The 24,587-nt window shown below is 34.4% G+C and overlaps 1 protein-coding gene and 1 pseudogene across 1 annotated transcript in view; one reads left to right on the top strand and one right to left on the bottom strand.

The window, feature by feature from the left end:
* Nucleotides 1–23,977, bottom strand: part of Dnaaf3 (Dynein axonemal assembly factor 3) — a 62,716-nt gene extending 38,739 nt beyond the window's left edge. The window contains exon 1 of the mRNA XM_075312849.1: nt 23,231–23,977. Coding sequence (XP_075168964.1) covers nt 23,231–23,902 — 672 coding nt within the window. The 5' untranslated portion in view covers nt 23,903–23,977. The remainder of the gene's footprint in view (nt 1–23,230) is intronic.
* LOC142237730 (uncharacterized) lies at nt 8,727–12,771 on the top strand (annotated as a pseudogene).
* Nucleotides 23,978–24,587: the final 610 nt, after the last annotated feature.

The following is a 24,587-nucleotide window of genomic DNA, read 5'->3' as shown; positions in this document are numbered from 1 at the left end:
TATGTTAAAAATCAATCACGTTTTTAATTGATTCAATCACACAATTAATTGATTCCGTGACAAAAGTCAATTAAATTTTTAATTAAAAATCGTGTTGGTTTTCAATCAAAATGGGTGATTGATACTATCATTTTCGTGATTGAAGACATTTCAATTAAAAAAATTATTGAATCCGCGATTTTCGTGATTGAAATCAAAAAATTTTTTTTGTGTGTATATAAAGGTCTGGAATATACATGTATTTAAATTTGAACAATTTTTGTTTTCAATTTAAATTTAAATCTAACCCTTGGAAAGAAACACAATTTTAATAAAAACAAGTAAGTAAAGTCTAAAGTCGGGCGCAGCCGACTATATTATACCCTTCACCACTATGTATACCAAAATTTGTGGTACCGTCTTAACTCTTAAAATTTTTTTTGGTTATATAAAGATTTATATTCCCATATACAAATATTTAAATATGAACCGATTTGATCAAAATTTTTTAGACTTCTACAAAATCTCTAGACTCAAAATTTAAATCTGTTAATGACCGGAACGGAGCACAATGTTAGTAAATAATATTGGAAATATTTAAATATAAAGCCATTGCATAAAATTTCGCAAATTTGCATTAATGATTTATCGGCTAATACATACGAATTAGAGTTTCGACTTAGCAGTAGCGATTTTACATGGTAAATGTGGGTATTTTGGCCCTACTTTCCCGAATCAGAAGAACATATATCCGGGTCTTTGTCTAAATCTGAGCCTATTCTGACTAAATTTGGTACACATTGTTAAAATTTCAAAATTTGGCATCCGGTCATATGAATCTAAATCGGGCGAAAGATATATATGGGAGTTATATCTAAATCTTAACCGAGTTTGACCAAATTTGGCATGCATAGCAAGAATGTTAATTTCTCTCTCTGTGCAAAATTTCAAGTAAATCAGAGTGAAATTTTTACCTACGGTTATATGAGTGTAAATCGGACGAAAGATATATACGGGAGCTATATCTAAATCTGAACCGATTTCAATCAAATTCGGAATCCGTATTTATAATGTTAATTTTACTCTCTGTGCAAAATATCAGATAACTCCGACTAACACTTTTGCGTCTAAGGCCATAGGAATGTAAATCGGACGAAAGATATATACGGGAGCTATATCTAAATCTGAACTGATTTCAATCAAATTCGGTATGCGTATTTATAATGTTAATTTTACTCCCTGTGCAAAATTTCACGTATGAATGTAAATCGGGCGAAATTTATATATGGGAGCTATATCAAAATCTGAACCGATTTCAATGTTCAGATTTTGGCATACATAGTAAGAATGGTATTCTACTCCCTGTGCAAAATTTCACGTAAGTCGAAGTAAAACTATGGCCTCTGTGATCATATTATATCATATAGATCGGACGAAATATATATGGGAGCTATATCTAAATCTGAACCGATTTGACTGATATTTCGAAAGATTTACGAGATTTACCAAATATTTAAATATACGAAATGTGAAGAAGATTGGTTGATAAACACGCCAATTATCACCAGATCGGTGATAACTATATATATCAGCTATATCTACATCTGAACCGATTTTTTTCAAAATCAATAGCGATTGTCTTTGAGCCAAAATAATAACCTATGCCAAATTTTGGGATGATCGGACTTAAACTGCGAGCTGTACTCTGCACACAAAAATACATGAACAGACGGACGGACATCGCTAAATCGACTCGGAATTTAATTCTAAGACGATCGGTATACTAAAAGATGACTCTATGACTGTTTTTTTTTCTGGGCGTTACATACAAATGCACAAACTTATTATACCCTGTACCAAAGTATACCCTTTACGTATATATATGGGAATGAAAGCTATTTTTATGCAATTTGCTAAAAGTGCATTTATGATTTATCGGGCGATGAATATATATTACGCGTATTGGACATTTTTACAACTTGTGGGTTGCGATATTCGAGCTACATTTGCAGAAGTCGAAGCCTTATCTAAACCTCAACCATTGTGTGGAAAGTATGACAGTGTGAAGGATTTAACTACAATATAAGGAAATTGGAATTTTGGCCATATTTCCTGAACCGGAAGAACAAATGCATGGGGGCTTTATCTAAATCTGAACTGAATTGGATCAAATTCAACACACTTAACCCTTTCGACCCTAAAGTTGCCTGTGGACAACTTTTTGTGTTTTGAGACTCATTGTCAGCGTTGTTTTTGTTTTTGTTCATAAAACTGTAACAGTATCGAAAGCTACAAGTGTTTTCTTCAAGTTGAATGAAAAATCAGCTAATTTGGTTGTCAATTAGCAAAAATTTTTTCATTAATACGCACGTGTCTGAAAAAAATATTTGCGAATTTAAAAAGAGGTTTTTATACATGTGACTTTTTTCAAAAATTTCAACTAAAATGTTGAAAGTTTTTAAATCTATTGTAGTACATGTCAAATAAAATATTTCTGGAAGCAAAAAAAACAACAGATGAGAAATTTTTAAAATTGAAAAGTTGCCTGTGGGCAAAAAATAAAAAAATTGAAAACATTTTAACTTCGATTGGGATGTCTCCGTGACGAGAAATGCGTTGATGATGTGGAAAACATATCTGCAGTGCAGGGAGGAATTTGGAAGGAATCGTAAAAAGGGAGGAAGCCATAGATATCGACCTTCTTGGCAACATACTAGTGGATTAGTACGAATATCGGCGCATTTGGTTTTTCACACCGCCAGTTAAATTGACATGGGTTAAACAAAAAAATATTTTCGTGAGTCACGCGTGATTCACGCGAAGCCGTGAATGAAATTTAAACGAAATCTCGTGAGTTTGCGTGCACGGGACTAAACAAAAATGTGTGGTGTGTGAGTACAAATCAAATTGTGTTCGTGATTTCTCCGAAATCACGCTCCCGATAAAAATTCACTTTGACGACCCAACTCACGCTCAAGATAAAATTCGCGTTCGCGATAAAATTCATGTTCACGATAAAATGCATACTCACCGTAAAACAGAGACACAAAAAGTCACAATCACGAACAAATTCACGTTCACGATTAAATTCAAGCTCACCGACTTCAATCACCTTTACTTATTTAATAACGCTTAAGATTTCAATAGCGAGAGTCACGAGAAATTTCGTGATTTACGAGAATTTTATTGGGCCACTAAATTGTCGTTGGGTTAGCGTGAATTCCTACCTACATGGCGTGTGTGAGTACAAATATTTCTTCCACTCACGCGTGCATCTAAGTATATATTTACTGTATAATAACAAAAAATCAAATAAAACGTAATATGTCTATCATTACAAAACAAACTATTTTGTAGTCACAAATGCCCACAGGCAACATTCTCTACCGCCTTGCGTGGCGATCCGAAATTTTGGCTAGACGCTTCTTAAATGACTTCAACATGATTAGAAGTAAAATAAAAAAATTTAGCGATGCCAAAAAAAATCGGAGTCGAAAGGGTTAAAGTAAATTCGAGTGAAAACCCATTGAAAATAGGATTTCAACCATATTTGTCGATGATACCATCAAGTGTACTTTTTGTACAAAATTTGAAGCAAATTAACGTGAAACTCTGACCTCTGGGGCCATATTAGTCCAAACACAAAACCGAATACAGATTGGTTGTGATAACCGAATTCATTGCCAACCTCCTTTTGGCAGTTGTAGCAACTATCTGCCGGCAGTTGTGTCACCCAACAAATTCGGTCGACTCAATCGAATTATGGCAGACGATGAAATTGGTCGTGGCTACCTTCTTCATTTGGTTGTATCACGCAATTTTAAAGTACCATTACCGAATTGAATAACAAAGTCCCGCAAATATTGGATTTTATTTATAAAGGGTGGTTAAATTGTAAGGGCCGATGTTGAATGTGAACAACACCTAAACGCCAAGTTTTTTCCGAATTTTATTTGACATTTCTCTATTTCAGACTTACTCAATTTGAACCTTGGAGAGATACACAATCCAACAACGTGTTAAATGGTTCCAAGAAATGGCAACAGTGGATGATCAATTTTCGAAGAAAATCATCTTCAGTGATGAGACACAGTTTCACCTCAGTGGATTCGTCAATAAACAGAATTGCGGCATTTGGGCGAATGAGAATCCAAGAGTGATTGTCGAAAAACCAATGCACCCACAAAGAGTGACTGTTTGGTGCGGTTTATGGGCTGGCGGCATCATCGGGCCGTATTTTTTCCAAAATGAGGCCGGTCAGGCTGTTACTGTGAATGGTGTTCGCTATCGTGAGATGATAACGAACTTTTTATGGCCCGTATTGGAAGATATGGATGTGGACGATATGTGGTTTCAGCAGGACGATGCCACTTGCCACACAGCTAACGAAACATTGGCTCTTTTGCGCAACAAATTCAATGGCCGTGTTATCTCACATAATGGCGATGTCAATTGGCCGCCAAGATCATGTGACTTAACACCGTTGGACTTTTTTCTTTGGGGTTATTTGAAAGAAAAGGTGTACGTCGATAAGCCAGCAACAATTCAAGAGCTAAAGGATGAGATAATTCGGCACATTAACGGCATAGAACCTCCATTATGCCTCAGCGTCACCGAAAATTAGGACCATCGGATGAAGGTGTGCCACCGAGGTCGCGGCGCCCATTTGACCGATATTTTGTTTGAGTAATACCAATATATCATAATAAAATTACAATAATTTCCTAAATAGTTTGTGTTTTATTCAAAATCAACAACGGCCCTTGAAATTTTAACCACCCTTTATTAGATTAGATTATATTAGATGATTGAAATGTACATATACTTATATACAATATATTGATAACATTATAAAAAATGATCACCCTTAAAAGTATACCCTCTAGCATTATTATTATTCAACCGTCGAACTGAACGAATTTCACGTGTGGTGGAAACTTAAGCCACCATGCAGCGAAATTCAGTCATCCACTAGGTTGCTAACTTCAGGGCCCAGTGGAGGGGTATCGACTAAAGTTATAAATTTGGGCAGTGACCAAGAGTCAGGCCCAATTAGTCGACCTTAGACGGGTCGACAGGTGGCGACACTTTGGCAAGTCGAACTTTTTTTAAGGTAACGACATCAATAGGAGGTAATCCCTCTCGAAAGAGATTCAAGGAATGCATAAATGCTTTGTTTATCCTAAAGAAATTCCCTTTGGTGAGTGTCAAAATACCTTGGCGTTATATTGGACAGGAAGCTGAACTTTAGGCTTAAAAAGGCAAGGAAAAAAGTGGGGACTAAAACCGAAAATTGTACATTGGCTATACACGGCAGTGGTTAGACCTACAATGCTATATGGTGTTGTAGTCTGGTGGCCGGCACTTCAGCAACCGAGAGGTTTAGATAAAGTTCAGCGTATGGCGTGCTTGTGTATCTCACGTGCTTTCAGTAAGACAGGAACAAATTCCCTTAACCCTTTCACTAGTAAATTGACATTCATACACGGATGAAAAAGACTGTTTTTCATATGTTTGGCTATAAACATTATATGTTTGGAACACAAATTTTTAAACACAATATTTTTGAGTGCAAGCATATAATGTTCATAAACTAGCATAACATGTTTGGGACATATATGTTAATATGTTAGAACATATTATGTTTGGGACATAAAATGTTTGTAAATATAATATGCTTGGATGCAAACATATATTAATTTAGAAATAGCCTATAAACATATATGTGTTTAGTAGCTTGGAGCGCTATTTAACAGGGAGCGATATTGAATTAAGTTGGTGGTTGTTGCTTGTTATTACAAAATTAACATTTTATTTTTCCTTGGGCAATTGATCAGCTACTTCTTTGATCCTTACAAACTGTGTGGTCCGCTGTTCGAATCCCCGTCCGGCAAAAGGTAAAATTAAAATAAAAAAATCATAAAATTGAATAATTTCTTCTACAATGTTTGTATTACAGAAAAAGGTGCTAAGAACTAAAAAATCTCGTGGAAGTGAGAAAGATGTCGGGGAATATACAATTGGGCAGAAACAAAATTTTGAGCATTCTGGTCGAAAACCTATGTTGTTAGCACCTATATTACCTGTTTATTTTCATAATTCATTATGATTGTAAATATATAAATAAATAAATAAAATTTTGAGCACAATATTGTTTGGGAGAATTTTTTTTAAGCATATAATATTTTTGGGTGCAAAATGCTTCCAAACATATTATATGTTCACATAATAACATATTGTTTTTTGGAAGACAACATTATTGAATTTGGATGCAAAAATACAAAATGTTTGGAACTTAGACTACCCAAACATATATTGTTTAGACCAATATGCTTTCAAACATATTATATATTGGAAGAGATCAAACATATAAATGTTTGGGCAATACCCAAAAATGTATATGCTTGAAGCATAATATGTTTGGGAGTATATGTTACAGAAGCGATTTTTTGTGAGCGTGTACAAAAACTAAAGCTGATACTTTTTCGTTTTCTTTTTTGTATTTTTTCTCACACTTTGAGGAAGATTATAGGCCAAATAGCGCTTATTTTCGTAAGGCCATTTGGTCACAATTAAAGAATCAAGTTTTCAGAACAAGCTCATATAGCTCTTGAAGTAATTGAGGTAGGTTTTCAAAATGACAATTTTTGTTCAACATGCTGTTAGTACAAGTAAAAACAGAAGAAAAATTAAAGTTTTTAACATTAGGTTTATTTCGGTAGTGAAAGGGTTAATGTCAAGCTGCATCTATTGCCTTTAGACATTTTGGCCAAACGGTCAGCTGCAACAACGGATGTGCGGTTGCGCGAGCTACCGCTGTGGTCGGAAAAAAAGTACGGTCACAGTTCGGTCCTCAAAATAATGCCAGATGTGCCTAACGTAGTGGATTACACTCTGGAGAAACCTCTTTTCGACAAAAAGTTTGAAACTCTAATTTCCAACAGTGAGACGTGGTGTACACAGACCCCGGCGAATAAACGATATATAGATTTCTTCACTGATGGCTCCAATTTGGATGGACAAGTGGGCTTCGGAGTATATTCTAAAGATCTGGAAATTCGAATCACTGTAGTGTTTTTCAGGCTGAAATATTAGCAATAAGAGAGGCGGTGAATTGGCTGAGAAGTAATGTTTCAATAAATATTGGTATTAATATATACTCAGACAGTCAACCTGCAATAAAAACCTTGGACCCTGTGTTTCTTAACTCAAAAACTGCCGCAAATCTCTCAACGAGATGGCTGAGCAGTACAATATTCACCTAATATGGGTGCCTGGCCATAGGAACATACCGGGGAACTGCGAAGCTGATGAGTTAGCAAGGCTAGGAACTGCCTTACATATTCCAGGGGAACTAGGATCTGTTGGTATGCATCTGGCTACCTGCAAGCGCTTACTGCGTGAGAAGGCTGTTATGATGGCCAATGTTCGATGAGAGAATTGCAAGGGTTGTAACGACACCAAGCAAATATGGCCCCATTTAAACTTAAACCGCACACTAGATATGCTAGTGTTCTCGAGAAGATATCACTCCTGATATCTGCTATAACGGGTCGCTGCCTGATAGGCAATTTTGCAAAAACTATTGGTGCGAAGTATAATGACTACTGTATGAGCTGTGCGGAGGAAAAGGAATCAATTAAACACCTCTTGTGTGAGTGTCCTACATTTTGTGTAAGGCGTAAGCGAATTTTAAGGGCATATAGCTTTAGATTACTGGCGGACCTGGAAAACGTTAACTTAAGCCGTCTGTTAATGTTTTGGAAAAATCTGGTTGATTAACAAAAGAAAATAAGAGAGAAGGTTCAGTGGTTAAAACTAGAAGTGCCCATATGTAATAGGTACTTTTAGTTAAATGTGGTATCACAATGGACTGAATAGTCTAAGTGAGCCTGAAACCTAATCGGGCTGCCACTTTAACCTACAGCATGGATAGGATATTAATATTTATAGATGGTATTCGAACTGTCTATAGCCCCTCTAAAACACACAATAATTTAAGTCAAGAAATGGGTGTGGAGTTTTAAAAAATAAATACGAACCTATCACCGATGGTCACTTTCTTGGTAGAAGGAATCGAATAACGATCGTAAATAAAGTAAATTGAATGATACAACTGTGATTTGATTGTAAATGTAGAATTTTCATTTACGTAATTGAAGACATTTCAATTTAAAAAAATGAGTAAAATTTGGCCTCCATGGTCGTAAGAGTGTAAATCGGTCATTTGGTGTTTAGTGTAACTTAGTGTAATTTATATACCAAAGCACCGTGGGCGAAATCACGATTTTAGCGGCAAAAAATACTTCCCACCAAGTTAGCTTCTCAAAATTTGGTGAGTAGATTTGTAGTTAAAAAGAAATAGATTTTATAAAAAAATGGGCGGGCCACGCGCCTTTTTAGAGTAATTGCTACAAATACCTCGAAAAAGTGTGTTATTTGTTTTTGCATCATTTAGCAAAGTTGTAGCTCTTGACTAGGCAAACAAATATGCTGAATAAGTCGGAAAAATTTCATCTTCATGCTCATGAACTATTGAAAATTTTACCAAACAATCAAGGTAAGGAATGTGGCCTATATATTTATTAACAAGTTTCTAGTTAACACTAAGTTCATACGATAACTTCCTAACAATTTTTTTTTTGCAATTTTAGTTGCTTTTTTGTAATCCAAGCCTTTTACAACGTTTAGTGACTTTCAGAATAAATTGATGTTCTTTGTTTTGTTTTTTTTTTTTTTTTTTAATTATGGTATGTGTAGGTTCTTGTAAACAAGAAATATATGAGCCAGAGCTATCCATGCTCAGAGATGCATGTGAAGTATATTGTGAATCCTTACGAGCGGTACCTGCTCGTAAGGTACCTGCTCGATCCTTTTTCAACACTTGTTTCGGGCCTCAGATTAATTTTCTGTAAGGAAATCTATAGTAACTACTGAAACCTAGTTTCTTTGAGATAAATATACTAATATTTTGTATATTGTGGCAGACATTGGGGACCATTCATATTTTGTGAAAAATATTTCACTATTGCAATGACGACGAGACTGTTGAGTACCATTTTCAAATTCCGAGGAGAAAGCAATTAAGGTTGGCTGTAGGGAGCCACCGTGGTGCAATGGTTGCATACACAAGGTCGTGGGTTCGATTCCTGCTTCGGCCGAACACCAAAAAGTTTTTCAGCGGTGAATTATCCCACCTCAGTAATGCTGGTGACATTTCTGAGGGTTTCAAAGCTTCTGAAAGTGGTTTCACTGCAATGTGGAACGCCGTTTGGACTCGGCTATAAAAAGGAGGTCACTTTTCATTGAGCTCAACATGGAATCGGGCAGCACTCAGTGATAAGAGAGAAGTTCACCAATGTGGTATCACAATGGACTGAATAGTCTAAGTGAGCCTGATACATCGGACTGCCACCTAATCTAGCCTAACCTAACCTACGGTTTCCGGAAAATGCTCTTCTCTCTTTCGTGCGAGAAATGGTTTTCATCACCGTTCCCACTGGCATTTTATTTCGGTTTTTCGAAATGAAGACCCAAAACTTTTTCTTTTAATTTTGAGTTTTTTTTCTGCCAAATCTACGCATGCAAACGACTTATTCATATCTCAAACCGTCAGACTTCATTTCTCTTATTTGCCAACCAAAAACTCAAAGATTTCAAAATTTTTAAACCTGAGTGTTTCTGAAAAAAATATCTCATTGATTCATTAGCAGTCAAATGTAGACAGTTTTGCCATGGCATAAAACTAGAGATTTCCACAATCAATCACATGTAAAAATTTCCCATGACACTTCAAAACATTTTTAGTTTTACTCCACGAAAAACGATAAAACTCTTCAAAAGTTTACGAAGTACACACAAAAACCATCAAAATAACTACGAAATACAAACATTTTTCGAATTGTATTTTTATATAGTTAAACTACTCTCCTTGAGTATTAGAACTTATACTTACATATTTTTTGTTATAAAAATATTTATCTAAAATACAGTTTTTTATTTTAAGAAAATTGCGCTGCTTTACTCTTATTACCACCTATTAAAAGTTGTGTCAATATTAACGGCTGTTTGTGCATAAACAGGGTTGCCAACAGTAACAATTTATTTCGATTTTTTACAATCAATATGTTCGTTAATAAACCATATCTAGAAAATATTAAAAATCTAAAGTTGAAAATTTGACTCTTTTCCGCTAAAATCACGATTTCAGCCATAGTGCAGAGGTAGGAATGGAATGACCTTTGATCTAATAAAAGCTGAACTATTAGTAAGAATAAATTTTATTCAGGATTGCAACAAATTTCAATTTTTTTTTTCAAAATCAAGCTTCTTTGGGGTCAGTGTCAAGCTTTTTGGCAAATTGGATCTGGCAAGCTTAGTACCATATCTCACGAACTATAAGAGATATTCGCATTCGATATTCGCGGGTTGTACGGGAGCCACCGTGGTGCAATGGTTAGCATGCCCGCCTTGCATACACAAGGTCGTGGGTTCGATTCCTGCTACGACCAAACACCAAAAAGTTTTTCAGCGGTGGATTATCCCACCTCAGTAATGCTGGTGACATTTCTGAGGTTTCAAAGCTTCTCTAAGTGGTTTCACTGCAATGTGGAACGCCGTTCGGACTCGGCTATAAAAAGGAGGTCCCTTGTCATTGAGCTTAACATGGAATCGGGCAGCACTCAGTGATAAGAGAGAAGTTCACCACTGTGGTATCACAATGGACTGAATAGTCTAAGTGAGCCTGATACATCGGGCTGCCACGTAACCTAACCTAACCTAACCTACGGTTTCCAAAGTTCTATCCAGCAAATCATCGAAATCGGTTAATAATTGCGGATTTGAGAGCTAAAACAAAATTTCATACACCGAGGTGACCAACTTGCTACGCCTATAAATCAGCCCGTGGACCTCCACAAACTTTCCAACTTAGAGGAAAACACCTCAGCGTTCACACAAAGAAACAACTATGTTGATCTTTATCCGTTCAAAAGTTGCAAAATTATTTAAAAACAACAGCGATTTGGAACCACTGTGTAGTGCATGAGGACTATCTCTGCTCCAAATATTGAAATTTAGCTTGTTGTTGTATCCATTCAACCAAAAATGAAATGAGCTTTTTGCGGTGTGCTCTCTAAACATTTTTAACACTAGATTTACCAAGAAATTTCAATACCTATTTATACCAAAGCCAGTCAATTTGACGGCTTACGCTATAACTCCAGAACGCACAAAACGATTTCCACTATCTCGGGCTCCGTGATGTTTATAGCAAAGAAATTCAAGAAAAGTTTCAACGGAAAAGCGGGAAAATCTTGATGCATAGCATTTACTACAAGTAGGGTTGCTAACATAGATGATGGTTGCCGAAATCCGGGACATTGCGACGTACATTCTCGGATTTGTCGGGACAAGTAAAAAGCAGTCACATTTTTCGAAAATAGTTGCCCATATATTATGACTTGGTAAAATTGCATAAACGCCATTGAAATTCCTCAATTTATTGGAGCCTCAGGAACTGGGAAAATTTTCGGTTTTGGCAAAACTTAATGTCTGAGATGACAATCGCTGCTTCTTTGGTAGTGCCTTTCGGTACTGGGACTTTAGATTTCACCATGGATATTTCGCATCAGAGTTGGGAATTGTTATAGTGTCACTAAAGAGTCTATGGCAGTGATAGGGATAAAATCGAACTAAAACCAAAAATATTTGTGAAATCGATTTAATTTGAAATAGTTTACTTTTCTAAGAAATAAAAAAAAAATTAAAAAAATGCCTTGAGCAATTGAAATTCCGGGATTTTTGTGAAAGATTCGGGACACTTCCTGGAGACGAAATTCCGGGACAAACCAGGCGAATCCCGGCCATCTGGCAAGCCTAACTACAAGCCAATATTTTAAGTTGATGGCGCCGGTGCGTGATACATTGTTTGGCAGCTACTCAATGTTTTCTGCTCAGTGTTGTTGGGAAGTGCACGAATCGATATCCGCCACCGTTCGTTGCTGAAACAGTCACCGGGAACGATGGATATCCATTTTATCATCGCCGTTCAAAAGAAGATAATGGTCGACTAATGAAGCACTGTGGCGATTATTCTCATTTCAAATTCATGAAAGATACCCCACAGTTGTACATTTAGCAGTGCATTTGGAAAATGACTAAAGAGTTTACTTAACTGAGGTAATGTGGCTCAACGAGCTAAGAGACCACCATCGACAACATTGACTAGCTTCTTTGCAATGTGTGAAGCAGATCCATTCGCAGCGACGCTGATGTACGTTGGAATCAATCAACAAAGAAATTCCAACGACGCAAACAAGGAACCCCAGTTCCAGATTGACCACAGGTGTTTTACACTGATGCCCTACATCGCATGTATACTGTTCATCCTAGAAATGATGAATGTTTTTATTTGCGACTGCTGTTGGTAAATATGCGTGGACCAAAATCTTTCGCGCATTTGAAAACTGTGAATGACCACCAAGGCCAAACATATTGAGAAGCATGCCAACTATTGGGTTTGCTGGAGAACGATTATCATTGGGATTTAACACTTGTGGATTCAGTTGTTTGCGTACCAAATACGAACGCTGTTCGCAATTATCTTCACTCACATGTTTTCCTTCAAAACCAATTCAGTTATGGAACAAATACAAAGATAACATATGTGAAGATATTTTGCATCGCTTGCGCATTCAAACGAATAATCCTGACATCCAAATAACCGAGGAAATCTACAATGAAGAATTGATTCTGATTGAGGATCAATGCTTGACTATTGCTACTGATTGATGTAGGAATGATTGCGCCAAGAATTAAATCGAGAGATGCAATACAATGTTGATACATTGCAGGAATTCGTTCGAAATAATGTGCCGTTGCTGAATAAACAGCAAAAACAAGTATACGAAACATTAATGCAAGCGGTGGACAATAATACTGGTGGTCTATTCTTCCTGGACGCACCTGGAGGAACAGGGAAAACATTTGTCATTTCATTGATTTTGGCCACTATTCGATCAAGATGTGACATAGCTTTTGCGTTAGCATCACCTGGAATTGCGGTGACTATTCTAGATGGCGGTCGTACTGCACATTCTGCGCTTAAGTTGCCACTCAATTTAAACACAATACTCCAACATGCAATATTTCTCGATCCAGTGTAATAGGAAAATTGTTGATGCATAAGAAATCACTTGAAGCAATTAACTTCACACTGAAGGATCTTCGAGTTAAACTTCAGAATGATTAAAGTGATGCACAATTTTCCAAACAATTGTTAGCTGTTGGAAATGGGAAAGTCCCAGATGATGCTACATCTGGGTTAATTACCAATGACTTTTGCCGATTTGTAGACTCGCAATTAGCTCTTATAGAAATGTTTTCCCAAACATTAGTGAGAATTATCAGAATTATGCTTGTTTAAGCCAACGAGCAATTCTTGCCGCAAAGAATAATGATGTATACGCACTGAATTTAATCATTCAATCAAAAATTGCTGGCGATTTGCTAACATACAAATCCGCTGATTCCGTACAGTTATTATGATATTGCGTTATTTGAATCCACCGCGACTTTGCAACGGTACTCAACTTTCGGTAAAAAGACTTATGCCGAATTTGATTGAGGCAACCATTATTAACGGAAAATACGCAGTGAATATGTATGTATTCCACGAATAACAATGATTTTGAGTTATATTCCGTTTAAATAACACTTAATTTCTGTAATCGAAATAAATTCATTACTGTTGTGAAATGAAATAAAATTTATATTTTTCAAATATAAAACAAAATAAAAATTTTTTCTTCATCTTTTAATCACCAAACGAAATGTTACGTAAAACGATGCTAGCAAAACCGGACGAAATTCGCTGAGTTTGCTAGTCGTGGTCATAAAGACAATGATACCGAAGGGGAAAAAGCACCAAAAATATATTGTAAATTCTAACATACCAGTTCCCACTACAAAAAAATACTCCAGCAAGGTGAAACTCAATGTGCTACTACTAAAAAACAACGTTTGGGTATTGATTTTATTTGAAGCATTATGAACGCCTATCCAAGTGTACATCTTTATAATTGTTAAGGCTTATTTTACACTCATTCAATTAATTTTTATCAGTAATATGTTTTTTCAGAGGAGAAAATAAATGAATTAAATTTGGAAATATTAATATTTGCTATTTCTTATTTCAATTATAACTGTTTTTGTGAATTTAATACTAACGTTTTTAATGACATCTTTATCAAGTTCAGAAATTCTGCACTCGCCCCTAGACTTTTAAAAAGAATAACAATATTGATTAAAAAACGGTCAATACCACCATCATAACAATAAAATTCCATGGAAATATACTCGTAGTTGAGTTTCTTAAGCTTTTGATAGTCTAATCAGAATTTTTGTAAGAAAAGTTGTCGTCAATTTCGTCAAATGAAATTGACGAAATTAGTTGTATCAATTATTTTTTTAATTGCATCAATTAATTTTTTAATTTACTTTGGTGATTGATACTATCATTCCTGTGATTGAAGACATTTCAATTAAAAATTAATTGGATCTATTAATTTCTTGATTGAAGACTAAAGATATTTTTTGTGTGTACGGAATTACTGTGTTTTGTGTTTAGTTATTCATAAGTGGCTTGCAAGTGGTTTTATATGAACATAATAAAAGGGAAGTGTAGTTGAAATTGAAATGATTACTGATTATTGAAATTGAACCAAACTATAGGGTATACAAATAGGTGATGTTTGCTTTCAGGACATTATACATATAAATAAACAAGGGTAAATAAATTTTATAAGTTACTTTTGTGTTTTCTTTTCCCAAATGCCGTTCGTTTTCCCCGACGAAAAAAGTTTTTTCATAAAGATCATATCATTTTGAATTGTGATAATATTCTTGTAATTGGGATAAAACTATTTTCTTGTAGATCATAAAATATTAGGTAGGGCCCATGTTCTTTTAATTAGGGGCAGAATATTTTTGACGAATGCCAATCGTGACCATTTCTATTAATTGAAATAAAGTTCTTTTTGTCAATATACCAACATTTTAGATGAAGGCAATTATATTTTTAGAATTACACAAAAAAAATTATCACCGAAATTTTTTCAATTAATTTTCAATGGAAACGGATTCAATTAATATGTTAGTTGATTCAATTACTGCCTGTATTTATTCTGATAATTGGTTGATAGTTTTGCCGCAAGTAGAGGATGCTGATGAGGAATGTGGTAATTCAAATTTGCCAAATAAATTTGGCAAACATTCTTTTCCTCTGTTGGTTAAGCTACACTTGTAGTTTAGTCAAAGCATGGTTTTAAGCTGAAATCAAAAAACAACAACAATTCTTAAGGAACAAAACCAACAATAACAGAACAAAACGAATGGAAGGAAGCACGCTCAAAATAAACTGCACTCAAATCGATGATTTGACAATGGCATAGGAAAAGAGATATGTTTGTATGAATTTATAGTTTTGTCTGTATGTCTATTTTTGTACTGTACTACAACTCTATTATAATTAGTACATGTTTGTATCAGGGCTGTGGAGTCGAGTTAATTTTGCTTGATTCTGGCTCCGACTCCAGCATTTCTTATAAGCCTCGACTCCGACTCCGGGTCGACTCCAGGTGGTGTACCTAAATCTCATCTCAGACCGATATAAGTATTCTATTTGTCTAATTTTAAATTTTGATACGACTCGACGACAAACCTCAGCATTTTAGGGATGTAAAAGCTCTACATTTTAAATACGACACAAGACTATATAGAGACCACATCAAAATATGGGTAGATAATAACCATCTACAGAATATGTACATATTTTTAAAAACACAAAATTTAAAAAAAAAATTAATTCCAGAAGTTTGGGAAAATCCTGGCATTGGTCTATATAGGCATTAAAAAAAAAAAACAAGTATATATGGCCGTAAGTTCGGCCAGGCCGAATATTATATACCCTCCACCATGGATAGCGTAGAAACTTCTACGAAAGACTGTCATCCAAGACTGTTAGTCCATACGTGGTATATATTAGACAAAAAAGGTATGTGTAGGTAAGTCTACAAATAATTACGAATCGATATGGACTATTGCACGGTACGTAGGGAGCCAGAATTGAAATATGGGGATCCCTTATATGGGGGCTATATACAATTATGAACTTGATATGGACCAATTTTTGTGTGATTGGGGATCGATTTATCTGAGGGCTATATATAACTATAGACCGATATGGACCTAGTTAGTTATGGTTGTTAACGGACATATTTTTGCATGGTTGTTAGAGATATACTAACACCATGTACCAAATTTCAGCCGGATCGGATGAAATTTGCTTCTCTTAGAGCAATCGCAAGCCAAATTTGGGGGTCCGTTTATATGGGGGCTACACGTAAAAGTGGACCGATATGGCCCATTTGCAATACCATCCGACCTACACCGATAACAACTAATTGTGCCAAGTTTCAAGTCAATAGCTTGTTTCGTTCGGAAGTTGGCGAAGTTGATTTCAACAGACGGACGGACATGCTCAGATCGACTCAGAATTTCACCACGACCAAGAATATATATACTTTATGGGGTCTTACAGCAATATTTCGATGTGTTACAAACGAAATGACAAAGTTAATATACCCCCATCCTATGGTGGAGGGTATAAAAACAATAAATGTATTCTAAACCACATAGTTGTTAGCAGAGGTGTGCACGTAAGTAATATTGTACTCACGCTCACGCACACTCACGACGGAGAAATCTTATTCACGCACGATATTTTTTGGAAGGACTCACGCTCACTAAAATGAAATTTTTACTCACGCACGAACATTTTTTAGATGTCGTGACTCACGAATAATATCGTGACTTACGAAAAATGTCGTGACGACAAACCTCGTGACTCACGAATAATCTTATGAGTAATTTACCTATAGAACCTGACTGAAAACATAAGTATGATTACAATCGAGAGCGTTATAGAACTCTTAACACCTAGGACGTCACTAAAATTATAAATGAATTCAACTCGTAAGCATTTTATGTTCGTAAGCGGGATTATTTTCGTGAACATGTTTTTTTGAAATTCGTTACTCACGCACACTCACGAAGATATTATTTTCGTGACTCACTCTCACGCACGACATTTGGTTGGTTAGTCACACTCACGCCGTTGCCACATCACGCGACTCGTGAGTCACGACAATTTCGTGTCACGTACACACCTCTGGTTGTTAGGGTACAATAACTTTGATCTGCAAAAAATGTGCCTACTAGAAATATTGCTTTTAGTCCCCATAAAATATATACTAAACGACTTAGAATCATCTCCTGAGTCGATCTATCCCTTTGTCCGTCTATCCGCCTGTCTGTCCACGAAATTGTTAATCGCAGGATTCCGTTCGCAATATTAAGGCCTTGTGCCCTTTGTTCAGGGCACAAGGCCTTAATATCCCTATTTAATAACTTGCAATTTTAATGGAGCTAATATCGCCATTTTCGAGGCAAAAATCGGAAAATCGACATTTGCTATTTTTTGAGTCAAAAATCATAAAAATGTCTATAAATCGGCAAAATTGGCAGCCCTGCGTGATGGTGAGATCAGTCTGTGGAAGTAACTCGTAACGAACGGTTGGGTTTTTGTTTTTCGCGTAAATTGAAAGATATGATTGGCGACATTCTCTCTGTTCGAAAAGAGAACAAGAGAATGCGTATTTCGAAATGTGTGCATAAATATATTCAATAACAAGTCAAACAAAAGGGTCGAAAAAAATAATGTGTGTAACAATAAATGGTCATGTGGTAAAGGAAGGAAGAAAGGAGCACAACTTACATTTATTGAAGGTAAGCAATTGTGAAATGTGAATACAGTTTTTCATTGAAGCCTATTTATATTAAACGGACTAAAATAACATATTTTTTATTCATTTCCTTTAGTGATCAATTTTATTTCGTCAAATTGCGCAATCCATCATTTTAATAAAAAATCATCTAGTTTCAGAATATTTTTGCAATCAAAAGGTGGGTTATCGTATTAATCTTTTAATTTTTTTACTCCTACACCCAGAAAAAAGTGCCTTCGAAACTAAAGGAAAAAATTTTTATCAATTTAGTCTAGCCATTTTATTTCCATTGAGTTAAATTTTTATGTGAAATAATAAAATTTACTTGTTTCAGTAAAAAAATCCTAAATTGAATAGACAGTTAGGAATAGTTCATTAACTAGAATAAGGCATGGAATTTTACAAATACTGTTTTCTTCGCTGGGTATAAGAATTTATTACTGAACAAGACAATTTTATTCACTGATAACAAAGCATTCGTAAAAATAAACAAAAACCGAACTACAACCAAGTTTCCTCAAATTTAGTAAAATTTCTTATAAAATGATAATTCTGACTTCCTTTATTATAGAAAGCTTATCATACATACATTCGAACTAAGAAGTATTCAATCCTTTCAAAACTTAAGGAAACACACTTGTTAGAATATAGGAAACTTTCCTATATTTCTTTTATCTACCTGTAATCGATACCTGTCATCGATGTAATCGATATGTTTGCGCGTGGGTTGTTTTTTTTTAGTTGGAATCGCGTTGTTATGGTATAAGGAGAGATTGTTAAAAAATAATATAATAAATAACAAATAAGATATATAAAATATTTGTTATTTTAAATTAGTGAGACATTTTTCGTTTTTTTTCACAATTATTAAACATAAATAATAAGAAAGAAAACACAAACAGAATAACAACCCCATCATTCGTCTTCATTTTGGAATCTTCAATTATCAGGTAACATTCATACAGTGACGCTAACCTTTTGTGAAAAAATTGGTTTATGATTTTTTATATTCGTAGGTATTGAAATTGTAAAAGGAGGACAAAATCGTTACGCAGCATCTTATTAAACGTGAAAGGAACAAGAAATAGAAAACCATTACGTTTTACAGTTGGTAACATTACATGGAAATTGGAACTTCGTATAGCGCCAAAGACATTTTTATTTGTTTGAACGATGTGATTTTCGTAGAAATTAGGTAAAATGCATTCCATATATTAGTTAACATTTTCCTATATTTATGTACCACTATACTACAGAATGAAAAAATTTAACTGAATTGAATTCATATATGGATTGATTTTATTGAACTTTTTTCATTCGTTTGGACAAATCTTACATATTTGTGGTAAACCTTTTACTTCAAAATTAGAACTGCTTACCTTCGTTTTTAAATACAATTTATTTATTTGTATAAGCAATTTTTTCTTCTATAAAATACATGTTTTATTTGTACATGGTGTAAGTATATGGTCTCTAACAACAACGCAAAAATTGGTCCATATCGGTCCACAATTATATATAGCCCCCATATAAACCGATCCCCAGATTTGGTTTGCGGATCCTCTAAGAGAAGCAAATTTCATCCGATCCGGCTGAAATTTGGTACATGGTATTAGTATATCGTCTCTAACAACCATATCGTCTCTAACGTCCATATCGGTCCACAATTATATATAGCCCCCATATAAACCGATCCCCAGATTTGGTTTGCGGATCCTCTAAGAGAAGCAAATTTCATCCGATCCGGCTGAAATTTTGTACATGGTATTAGTACAGTAATCCCTCGAATTACGTCGACTCGGTTTACGTTTTTTCGATTTACGTCGTCACATTTTTTGTTCTATCCAACTTCGATTTACGTCGCCATTCGATTTACGTCGTCGATTTTTTTGCCAACTTTATCAGAAACTCCTTCCATAAGTAAAATAAGTACCAACGTTTATTTCTGAAATTCTTACCGAAAATTCGACAAATTATGATTGATATTGCATATATAACACAATTGTCGAAGTGGCGATGTTTTTTATGTATTCATTTATTTTTTTATGAATAAAGGACTGAATTATCTTGATTTTTGAAGTTTTATATTATGTACACGCACATACATACATAATTAAATGGACTTAGGAGTAAGTATGAGCAACTTTTAATTCGGTTTACGTCGTTTCGATTAACGTCGTCAAATTCCGGAACCAATCATGACGTAAATCGAGGGATTGCTGTATATCTTCTCTAACAACAACCAAATTTCATACACGCACAGAAAAACCATGTTTGGACATGGTTGCCGCATCCATTTAATGCTTATCTAGAGCATGTAATTGCCGCGAAAACCATGTATTTTGTCATTGTAAAAATAGTTTTCGAGCGGAGAAAGATATATGTTGGCAATAAGCATTTGAATGGTTCTCAATTACCGCAAACATGTTCTATCATTTAAATTATAGAATTTGAGACCATTAAATGGTCGGGAAAATCATGTGCCTGACCATTCAATTTTTTTACTTTTTTACAGGGAAAAAAGTATTTTTATAGGTTAAGTATAGACATGTCTATAACCATTACATGGCCATAAAGACCATTTACATTTTTTTTGTGACCATTTAATTTTTTAACTTTTTTGCAGCGAAAAGAATTTTATAAAAACATTGAGCAGGTACACACGATTTTCATTTTGCGCGTCAGTCGTGTGTTGATTGTTTCTTGGAATGGACGGAGAATACGGATTTACTATGTTTTGCGTTAATTTATTTATTCAGAAGTGGCACGTGGTTTTATGTGAACACAAAAAGGAAAGTGTAATTGAAAAAAATGTACCTGTTTTTTGTTCTGCATTTTGCTATATGGATCATTTATTTTTATTTGCAGTTACATGATGGGCACGATTTAAATATGGAATAATTACTTATTGTTGAAATTGAAATAAAATAGAGTGTGTAAAAATATATAATGTTTGCTTGAACGGCATTATAAATACAAATAAACAATGAATTAGTTTATAAATAAATAAAAACAAACAAATAAAGTTTATTTTGTGTTTTATTTTCTTTTTTTTTCGACGATGAAAAAAGTTTTTTCATAAAGATCAAAATATTTTAGGTTGTGACCATGTTCTTTTAACTAGGAGAAAAACATTTTTAATGAACATTTTAAATCGTGACCATTGTCTTTTCATTCAAACAAAATTCTTTTTTTTTAATATAATAACATTTTAGATGAGGACAATTATATTTTTCTTAGAACCATGTTCACTGAGCCAACATGGTTGCAGGTTAAAATGTTACATGGTCGCCGCAAAAATAGCTCCTATCATATTATTTTGCTCTTCGAATATGATTGTGACAATCATGTTTCTTCTCTGCGTGTACAGATTTGGTTTGCGGATCCTCTAAGAGAAGCAAATTTCATCCGATCCGGCTGAAATTTGGTTCATGGTATTAGTATATCGTCTCTAACAACCATGCAAAAATTGGTATATATCGGTCCATAATTATATATAGCCCCAATATAAACCGATCCCTAGAATTGACCTCCGGAGCCTCTTAGAGGAGCAAAATTTATCCGATTCGGTTGAAATTTGGTACATGGTGTTGGTATATGTTCTTTAACCATGCAAAAATTGCTACATATCGGTCCATAATTATATATAGCCCCCATACAAACCGATCCCCAAATTTGACCTCAGGAGCCTCTTGGAGGAGCAAAATTCATCCGATTCGGTTGCAATTTGGAAATTTGGTACGTGGTGTTAGTATATAGTGTCTAAAGCCATGCAAAAATTGGTCCATATCGGTCCATAATTATATATAGCCCCCATATAACATAAACCTTTCCCCAGATTTGATCTCCGGAGCCCCTTGGAGGAGCAAAATTCATCCAATCCGCTTGCAATTTGGAACGTGGTGTTAGTATATGGCCGCTAATAACCATGCCAAAATTGATCCATATCGATCTATAGTTATATATAGCCGATCCCCAATCACACAAAAATTGGTCCATATCGGTTCATAATCATGGTTGCCACTCGAGCCAAAAATAATCTACCAACATTTTATTTCTATAGAAAATTTTGTCAAAATTGTATTCCTAAAGAAAATTTTGTAAAATTTTATTTCTATAGAAAATTTTGTCAAAATTTTATTTCTATAGAGAAAGTTGTCTAAAGTTTAATTCTATTGAAAATGTTGTCCAAATTTTACTTCTATAGAAAATGTTGTCAAAATTTTATTTCTATAGAAACTTTTGTCAAAATTTTTTTTCTATAGAAAATTTTGTCAAACTTAATTATATACGTATTTAATCGGCCTTTTTTAGTTTAATATATACCACGTATGGACTACCTTGCAATTTAGAAGACGGTGTTAGGAAGTTTTAAGATACCTTGCCATCGGCAAGTGTTACCGCAAACCAAGTAATTCGATTGTGGATGACAGTCTTCAGTAGAAGTTTCTACGCAATCCATGGTGCCTGGCCGAACTTACGGCCGCATATACTTGTTGTCTCTGATTGGTTCAGATTTTAATAGACGACTTCAATGTGTGGGAATTTTGGAAAGGAATTGCTACTAAAATTAAATTATACCCTTTTATACCAAAAGACTATAAAGGCAAATGAAGGTTAAAACTAAGGAACTAAGAACGCAGGTAATGTTTACCAAATTAATTTTTTATTGAACAAAAAAAGATCTAATTATTCTTTTTACTTTCAGAAAAACTAAGTTAGCTTAAATAAAGTATTGAATATGTTTCATAAGAAACGCATATTTTCTTTTATTTCAAATAAAACTAAATAATATTTTGGGAGCGCAATATATATATATATATAAGGTTTTTGATTGAAATTTATTGCCAATTTCAATTAATTATTTAATTGAATCAATCAAATGTTGATTGATTTTTGTGGCGAAATTAATTTAAATTTTAATTGATTCACTTAAAACATTGATTGAATTTTATGTCAAAAGCTAATCACTGTTTTAATTGATTCAATCACACAATTAATTGATTCCGTGACAAAAGACAATTAAATTTTTAATTGAAAATCGTTTTGGTTTTCAATCAAAATGGGTGATTGATACTATCATTTTCGTGATTGAAGACGTTTCATTTAAAAAAAAAATGATTGAAATCAATTTTTTTTGTGTATGTTCACTGAGCCAATATAGTTGCAGGTGAAAATGTTACATGATCACCATAAAAATAGCTCCTTTTATATTATTTTGCTCTTCAAATATGATTTTGACTATCACGTTTTTCTCTCTTCTCCACAGTAGTGGAGAAGCGTCAAATAGTAACTTTGCGTCAAATAGTAACTTTGCTTCCTATATCAGAAAATAAGTTTACTTTCCGTGTACAAAATATTAAAAATTATAAGATACAAACACGGCGATTACCAAAAAATCTTACCTGTGAGCATATCTGAGATCCTCCTCTCTCCTTCAACACCATATTAAGATCCCAATCGAATTGTCCTTCGCGATAGTCATATCGTGTTGCTAAATGTCTTCTAACTCTATCACTCCAGTACTGTTTTATATTGTAGATATTTTCTTCTTTTGGTAGCCAGAAATTAAAAGTATTTTCCAATCCATCTCGCTCACGGTACTTCAAACCCTCAATGTTTAAGAACGGCGCTATTTTTGCCGTGTACTCACTATCGGTAATCATTTTGATCAACGATTTAGTTTTAGAGGCAATATACTGTTGCGAAGCTTTGCGTATTAAAGCATTTCCGTAGACATCCATAAATAAATGAGTTTTGTTTCGAATGTTGATTGCATTAGAGTTCTCCAATGCGATGGCAAGCAGAGCCATATTCCGAGCCACAATCTCGATACACCCATCTATCACAAAAAAATTTATAACTGGATTTTTTCCTTTGGCTCTATGGCTATAAATCTTGGCCATTGTTGCAATTAAATGGCGTGGATCGTTTGAGCCAAAAAGTAAGATATTCACTTCCTTGTCTCGTTTCAACTCGCAAGTAGTGGCACTTGCTTCATCGATATCATTTTGCTCCTTCGAAATTGCAAGATATTCACCAAATAAATCAATCGCTTCGCTAAGTCCCCAGAACATGATTACTTCTTACTTTAAATTGCTGCAACAACGACTACGATTGCTTTCATAATTTTCCCTGAAAACTTGTCAATATTCAGAAGGAATGTTTGGAAAGTAAAGTAACAAGTTGTCATGGTTTCATTGTTTACTTTCATTTTCCAAATGGCAGTTTGGTTAAGGGTGTGATTCTGTAAAACAAATACCTAATAGTATTAGTTAATACTTGTATTATAACCAAAAAGAGTAGCCAAAAAAAGAATGAAAATGTGGTTTTCGGATAACCCTGTGGTTGCACCACATCGGAAGCAATGAATTTTACATACATAAGTTTGTCTACGGCCTATGAACTTATTTTAAGCATGTGTATGTTGCATTGATGTCTAACAATGATGACAATGTAGGTATTTTGATGTCGCATTGCTAGAAAATTTGTAAAATTTGCTATTATGTAGAAATATATCCATTTCTGATTTCAATCCTGCTAGATTTGCTATATTTAAAATATCGATAACTGACCATTATGTTCCAAGCATATTTTGCAGGAAGCTTACACACAAAAAAATAAAATATGAAATTGTACATAAATTTGTATATTATTACAAATTTATGGATTCTTCCATAAAATAGATGTACGTTTACGTAATATATTTTATCGTAAATACTTGTTATTATTTTTAATAATGTGCATGGACTCTTTCATAAA

This window comes from Haematobia irritans, chromosome 5 (genome assembly GCF_050003625.1).
Source record: "Haematobia irritans isolate KBUSLIRL chromosome 5, ASM5000362v1, whole genome shotgun sequence".
NCBI lineage: Eukaryota > Metazoa > Arthropoda > Insecta > Diptera > Muscidae > Haematobia > Haematobia irritans.
The sequence above is the reverse complement of the archived record's forward strand: the minus strand, read 5'-3'. Positions and strand labels throughout refer to the sequence as shown.